At 65.0% G+C, this 8000-nt stretch overlaps 1 gene segment (V, D, J or C); it reads right to left on the bottom strand.

Annotated features, from left to right (window-relative positions):
• Window positions 1-3016: 3016 nt before the first annotated feature.
• On the bottom strand, window positions 3017-5534 carry LOC140646080 (immunoglobulin heavy constant epsilon-like; the record flags this gene model as incomplete). The annotated part of the segment is given in 2 exon segments: window positions 3017-3345; window positions 5244-5534. Coding segments are annotated over 2 exon segments (620 nt in total), but the record flags the coding sequence as incomplete, so codon positions are not given.
• Between the last annotated feature and the right edge of the window lie 2466 nt (window positions 5535-8000).

The raw sequence follows: 8000 nt of genomic DNA, 5'->3' as shown, positions 1-8000 counted from the left end.
CACGTGGGGGGAACCTCAAGGAGATGCCACCACCCAAAGCCACGTGGGGGGAAGCCTGGGGAGATGGCACCCCCCACCTCAACGTGGGGCCAACCCCTGGAGATGCCACCACTCAACTCAACGTGAGGTGAACCCCACGGAGATGCCACCACCCAAAGCCACGTGGGGCCAACCCCACGGAGATGCCACCCCCCAACTCAACGTGGGGCCAACCCCTGGAGATGCCACCACTCAACTCAACGTGAGGTGAACCCCACGGAGATGCCACCACCCAACTCAACGTGGGACCAACCCCACGGAGATGCCACCCCAAAACTCAACGTGAGGTGAACCCCACGGAGATGCCACCACCCACCTCAACGTGGGGCCAACCCCTGGAGATGCCACCCCAAAACTCAACATGGGACCAACCCCACGGAGATGCCACCACTCAACTCAACGTGAGGTGAACCCCACGGAGATGCCACCACCCAAAGCCACGTGGGGCCAACCCCTGGAGATGCCACCCCCCAACTCAACGTGGGGCCAACCCCTGGAGATGCCCCCCCCAAACTCAACGTGGGGCCAACCCCTGGAGATGCCACCACTCAACTCAACGTGAGGTGAACCCCACGGAGATGCCACCACCCACCTCAACGTGGGGCCGACCCCTGGAGCTGCCACCCCAAAACTCAACGTGAGGTGAACCCCACGGAGATGCCACCACCCAACTCAACGTGGGGCCAACCCCTGGAGATGCCACCCCAAAACTCAACGTGGGGCCAACCCCACGGAGATGCCACCACTCAACTCAACGTGGGGCCAACCCCACGGAGATGCCACCACCCAACTCAACGTGGGGCCAACCCCACGGAGATGCCACCACTCAACTCAACGTGGGGCCAACCCCACGGAGATGCCACCACTCAACTCAATGTGAGGTGAACCCCACGGAGATGCCACCACCCAACTCAACGTGGGGCCAACCCCACGGAGATGCCACCACCCACCTCAACGTGGGGCCAACCCCTGGAGATGCCACCCCCCAACTCAATGTGAGGTGAACCCCACGGAGATGCCACCACCCAAAGCCACGTGGGGCCAACCCCACGGAGATGCCACCCCCCAACTCAACGTGGGGCCAACCCCACGGAGATGCCACCCCCCAACTCAATGTGGGGCCAACCCCTGGAGATGCCACCCCAAAACTCAACATGGGACCAACCCCACGGAGATGCCACCACTCAACTCAACGTGGGGCCAACCCCTGGAGATGCCACCCCAAAACTCAACGTGGGACCAACCCCACGGAGATGCCACCACCCAAAGCCACGTGGGGCCAACCCCTGGAGATGCCACCCCCCAACTCAAAGTGGGGCCAACCCCACGGAGATGCCACCCCCCAGCTCAGTGTGAGGTGAACCCCACGGAGATGCCACCCCAAAACTCAACGTGAGGTGAACCCCACGGAGATGCCACCACCCAAAGCCACGTGGGGCCAACCCCACGGAGATGCCCCCCCCCCCCCCAACGTGGGGCCAACCCCTGGAGATGCCACCCCAAAACTCAACGTGGGACCAACCCCACGGAGATGCCACCCCCCAACTCAACGTGGGGCCAACCCCACGGAGATGCCACCACCCAACTCAATGTGGGGCCAACCCCTGGAGATGCCACCCCCCACCTCAACATGGGGCCAACCCCTGGAGATGCCACCCCCCACCTCAACGTGGGGTGAACCCCACGGAGATGCCACCACCCAACTCAATGTGGGGCCAACCCCACGGGGATGCCACCCCCCAACTCAACGTGGGGCCGACCCCTGGAGATGCCACCCCCCACCTCAACGTGGGGCCAACCCCACGGAGATGCCACCACCCAACTCAATGTGGGGCCAACCCCTGGAGATGCCACCCCAAAACTCAACGTGGGGCCAACCCCACGGAGATGCCACCACCCAACTCAATGTGGGGCCAACCCCACGGAGATGCCACCCCCCAACTCAACGTGGGACCAACCCCACGGAGATGCCACCACTCAACTCAACGTGAGGTGAACCCCACGGAGATGCCACCCCCCAACTCAACATGGGGCCAACCCCACGGAGATGCCACCACCCAAAGCCACGTGGGGCCAACCCCACGGAGATGCCACCCCAAAACTCAACGTGAGGTGAACCCCACGGAGATGCCACCACCCAAAGCCACGTGGGGCCAACCCCACGGAGATGCCACCCCCCACCTCAACGTGGGGCCAACCCCTGGAGATGCCCCCCCCAAACTCAACGTGGGGCCAACCCCACGGAGATGCCACCACTCAACTCAACGTGGGGCCAACCCCACGGAGATGCCACCACCCAACTCAACGTGGGACCAACCCCACGGAGATGCCACCACTCAACTCAACGTGAGGTGAACCCCACGGAGATGCCACCCCCCAACTCAACGTGGGGCCAACCCCACAGAGATGCCACCACCCACCTCAACGTGGGGCCAACCCCACGGAGATGCCACCCCCCAACTCAACGTGGGGCCAACCCCTGGAGATGCCACCCCCCAACTCAACGTGGGACCAACCCCACGGAGATGCCACCCCCCAACTCAACGTGGGGCCGACCCCTGGAGATGCCACCCCCCACCTCAACGTGGGGCCAACCCCACGGAGATGCCACCCCCCACCTCAACGTGGGGCCAACCCCTGGAGATGCCACCCCCCAACTCAACGTGAGGTGAACCCCACGGAGATGCCACCACCCAACTCAACGTGGGGCCAACCCCACGGAGATGCCACCCCCCACCTCAACGTGGGGCCAACCCCACAGAGATGTCACCCCAAAACTCAACGTGAGGTGAACCCCACGGAGATGCCACCCCTCAACTCAACGTGGGACCAACCCCACGGAGATGCCACCCCAAAACTCAACGTGAGGTGAACCCCACGGAGATGCCACCACCCAACTCAACGTGGGGCCAACCCCTGGAGATGCCACCCCAAAACTCAACATGGGACCAACCCCACGGAGATGCCACCCCCCACCTCAACGTCGGTCGGACTCACTCAAGCACTTGTGGCCGACGACCTCCTGGGTGCTGCTCGAGGCGGGGTGGGTGACCTTGCAGGCGTACTTCTTCTGCCGCCAGTCATCCAAGGTGACGTTGAGGTGGGACGTGGTCCGGAAGGTGCCGCCGGTGGCCTCGGGTTCGACGGGCTCGGCCCGGGGCGCGGGGGCCAGGGGGGCGTCGTCCACCAGCCACTCCGTGGTCACCTGGGCCGGGGTGAAGCCGGTGACGAGGCAGAGGAGCTGGACGGAGGTGACGTCGCAGGTGTGGAAGAGGCCGACGGTGGGGGCCCGGGTCTGGGGAAAGACTGGGGGGGAGGCGGTCAGTGGGGCCAGTGAGCGCGGGGCGAGGGCAAGGTCAAAAGGGCGAGGGCGAGGTCAAAAGGGGGAGGGCGAGGTCAAAAGGGGGAGGGCGAGGTCAAAAGGGGGAGGGCGAGGGCGAGGCGAGAGCAGCAGAGCAGCACAGGTGGACGCGGGGGCAAGGGCGCGCTGCGGTCGCGATGGCGCCGCGGTCGTGACCGCGTCACAGTGGCGATCGTGTCACGGTGGTGACCGTGCCGTGACCCCCACCCAACTGTCCCCACCCAACTGTTACCCTCACCCAACTGTCCCCACCCAACTGTTACCCCCACCCAACTGTCACCCCCACCCAACTGTCACCCACCCGTCACCCCCACCCAACTGTCACCTCACCCAACTGTCCCCTCTCCTGTCACCCCCCTGCAACTGTCACCTCACCCAACTGTCACCCACCCAACTGTTACCCTCACCCAACTGTCACCTCACCCAACTGTGTCCCCCCCACCCAACTGTCCCCACCCAACTGTCACCCCCTGCAACTGTCACCCCCACCCAACTGTTACCCTCACCCAACTGTCCCCACCCAACTGTCCCCTCTCCTGTCACCCCTGCAACTGTCACTTCACCCAACTGTCCCCACCCAACTGTCACCCCCTGCAACTGTCACCCCCACCCAACTGTTACCCTCACCCAACTGTCCCCTCTCCTGTCACCCCCTGCAACTGTCCCCACCCAACTGTCCCCACCCAACTGTCCCTCTCCTGTCACCCCCACCCAACCGTCCCCACCCAAGTGTCCCCACCCAACTGTCACCCCCTGCAACTGTCACCTCACCCAACTGTCACCCACCCAAATGTCCCCACCCAACCGTCCCCACCCAACTGTCACCTCACCCAACTGTTACCCTCACCCAACTGTCCCCTCTCCTGTCACCCCCCACCCAACCGTCCCCACCCAACTGTCACCTCCATCCAACTGTTACCCTCACCCAACTGTCCCCCACCCAACTGTCACCTCTCCTGTCACCCCCTGCAACTGTCCCCACCCAACTGTCACCCCCACCCAACTGTTACCCTCACCCAACTGTCCCCTCTCCTGTCACCCCCACCCAACTGTCCCCACCCAACTGTCACCTCACCCAACTGTCACCCCCACCCAACTGTCACCTCACCCAACTGTCCCCTCTCCTGTCACCCCCCTGCAACTGTCACCTCACCCAACTGTCACCCACCCAACCGTCCCCACCCAACTGTCACCTCACCCAACTGTCACCCCCACCCAACTGTCACCTCACCCAACTGTTACCCTCACCCAACTGTCCCCTCTCCTGTCACCCCCACCCAACCGTCCCCACCCAACTGTCACCTCCATCCAACTGTTACCCTCACCCAACTGTCCCCCCACCCAACTGTCACCTCTCCTGTCACCCCCCTGCAACTGTCCCCACCCAACTGTCACCCCCACCCAACTGTTACCCTCACCCAACTGTCCCCTCTCCTGTCACCCCCACCCAACTGTCCCCACCCAACTGTCACCTCACCCAACTGTCACCCCCACCCAACTGTCACCTCACCCAACTGTCCCCTCTCCTGTCACCCCCCTGCAACTGTCACCTCACCCAACTGTCACCCACCCAACCGTCCCCACCCAACTGTCACCTCACCCAACTGTCACCCCCACCCAACTGTCACCTCACCCAACTGTTACCCTCACCCAACTGTCCCCTCTCCTGTCACCCCCCACCCAACCGTCCCCACCCAAGTGTCCCCACCCAACTGTCACCCCCACCCAACTGTCCCCCCACCCAACCATCCCCACCCAACCGTCCCCACCCAACCGTCCCCACCCAAGTGTCCCCTCACCCGCCACCCCCCCCTTCTCTCCCCCCCCCATCCCCTCTCCTCACCGGTGACATCAGCGCCGCCGGTGTAGCGGGAGGGCGGGTGCCAGACGTTGCAGCGCAGGCGGTCGGGCCGGGTGCCGGCGCCGGGGGTGAACTGGGTGCCCATGCTGTAGCGTCCCGAGCCGCGCAGGGCGGCGGGGAAATCGCGGTGGGTGCCGGCGCCGCTCCCGCTGTCCCACGTCACCGACACCTCCCCCGGGAAGTAGCCGTCCACCAGGCAGGCCACCGCCGCGTGGGTGCTGGCGCCCGCCGAGCAGCTCCGCAGGGGGAAGACGGAGGGGGCCGTCACCCCGACTGGGTGGGGGGGGGGAGAAAGAGGGTGGGGGTGAGGGTGGGGAAGGGCGGCCTAGGGTGCCTCTGTGCACCCCGAGAGCACCCATGGGTGCCCCAAGGGCAGCCATCGGCACCGCAAGGGCACCCATCGGCACCCTGAGAGCACCCATGGGCACCCCAAGGGCACCCAAGGGTGCCTCTGTGCACCCAAATTGCACCCAAGGGCACCCTAGGGTGCTTCTGTGCACCCCGAGAGCACCCATCGGCACCCCAAGGGCACCCATCGGCACCCTAAGAGCACCCATCGGCACCCCAAGGGCACCCTAGGGTGCTTCTGTGCACCCAAATTGCACCCAAGGGCACCCTAGGGTGCTTCTGTGCACCCCGAGAGCACCCATCAGCACCCCAAGGGCACCCAAGGGTGCCTCTGTGCAGCCTAAGGGCACCCATCGGCACCCTGAGAGCACCCATGGGCACCCCAAGAGCACCCTAGGGTGCCTCTGTGCACCCTAATTGCACCCAAGGGCACCCTAGGGTGCCTCTGTGCACCCTGAGAGCACCCATCGGCACCCCAAGGGCACCCATCGGCACCCCAAGGGAACCCTAGGGTGCCTCTGTGCACCCAAATTGCACCCAAGGGCACCCTAGGGTGCCTCTGTGCACCCCGAGAGCACCCATGGGCACCCCAAGGGCACCCATCGGCACCCTAAGAGCACCCATCGGCACCCCAAGGGCACCCGTCGGCACCCCAAGGGCACCCTAGGGTGCTTCTGTGCACCCAAATTGCACCCAAGGGCACCCTAGGGTGCTTCTGTGCACCCCGAGAGCACCCATGGGCACCCTGAGAGCACCCATCAGCACCCCAAGGGCACCCATCGGCACCCTGAGAGCACCCATGGGCACCCCAAGGGCACCCTAGGGTGCCTCTGTGCACCCCAAGAGCACCCATTGGCACCCCAAGGGCACCCATCGGCACCCCAAGGGCACCCTAGGGTGCCTCTCCGCACCCTAATTGCACCCAAGGGCACCCTAGGGTGCCTCTGTGCACCCCGAGAGCACCCATCGGCACCCCAAGGGCACCCATCGGCACCCCAAGGGCACCCTAGGGTGCTTCTGTGCACCCCGAGAGCACCCATCAGCACCCCAAGGGCACCCAAGGGTGCCTCTGTGCAGCCTAAGGGCACCCATCGGCACCCTGAGAGCACCCATGGGCACCCCAAGAGCACCCTAGGGTGCCTCTCCACACCCAAATTGCACCCAAGGGCACCCTAGGGTGCTTCTGTGCACCCCGAGAGCACCCATGGGCACCCCAAGGGCACCCATCGGCACCCCAAGGGCACCCAAGGGTGCCTCTCCGCACCCAAATTGCACCCAAGGGCACCCTAGGGTGCCTCTGTGCACCCCAAGGGCACCCATCGGCACCCTAATTGCACCCAAGGGCACCCTAATGGCACCCATGGGTGCCTCTGTGCACCCTAAGAGCACCCATGTGCACCCAAGGGTGCTCCCGAGCACCCCAAAATACCTCCCTGCACCCTAAGGGCACCCAAGGGTGCTCCAGGGCACCCATCGGCACCCTATAGGGCACCCCAGGGAACCCGAATTGCACCCCAAGGTGCCTCCGTGCACCCTAACAGCACCCAAGGGTGCTCCGGGGCATCCTAAAACACCTCCCTGCCCCCTAACAGCACCCATGGGCACCCCAGGGCACCCAAGGGTGCTCCGGGGCACCCCAAAACACCTCCCTGCACCCTAAGGGCACCCATGGGCACCCAAGGGTGCTGAGGGCACCCTAAAACACCTCCCTGCCCCCTAACAGCACCCATGGGTGCTCCAGGGCACCCTAAACCACCCCTGCCCCCTAACAGCACCCATGAGCACCCCAGGGCACCCATGGGTGCTCCAGGGCACCCCAAGGGTCCTCCCTGCACCCCAAGGGCACCCATGGGTGCCCCTGTGCACCCCAAAGCAGGGCTCTGCACCCGCATTGACCCCCTGCCCCATAGGGAAAACCCTGCCCCATAGAGACCGCCTGCCCCATAGGGACCCCATACTACAGCTTAGCTCCCCCTGCCCCATAGGCACCCGCCTGCGCTATAGGGAGCCCCCTGCCCTATAGGGAGCCCCCTGCCCCATAGGGACCCCATACTACAGCTTAGCACCCCCTGCCCCATAGGCACCCCCCTGCCCTATAGGGAGCCCCCTGCCCTATAGGGAGCCCCCTGCCCCATAGAGACCCCCTGCCCCATAGGGACCCCCTGCCCCATAGGGACCCCACATTGCAGCTTAGCTGCTCCCTGCCCTATAGGAACCCCTGACCCATAGGAATCCCTGCCCCACAGGGACCCCCTGCTCAAGCTCAGCTCCCCCTGCCCCATAGGGATCTCCTGCCCCATAGGGACCCTCTGCCCCATAGGAACCCCTACTCCACAAGGATCCCTGCCCCATAGGCACCCCACACTACAGGTTAGCTCCCCCTGCCCCATA

Source organism: Ciconia boyciana, unplaced genomic scaffold, assembly GCF_034638445.1.
Source record: "Ciconia boyciana unplaced genomic scaffold, ASM3463844v1 HiC_scaffold_184, whole genome shotgun sequence".
NCBI classification, from domain to species: domain Eukaryota; kingdom Metazoa; phylum Chordata; class Aves; order Ciconiiformes; family Ciconiidae; genus Ciconia; species Ciconia boyciana.
The sequence above is the reverse complement of the archived record's forward strand: the minus strand, read 5'-3'. Positions and strand labels throughout refer to the sequence as shown.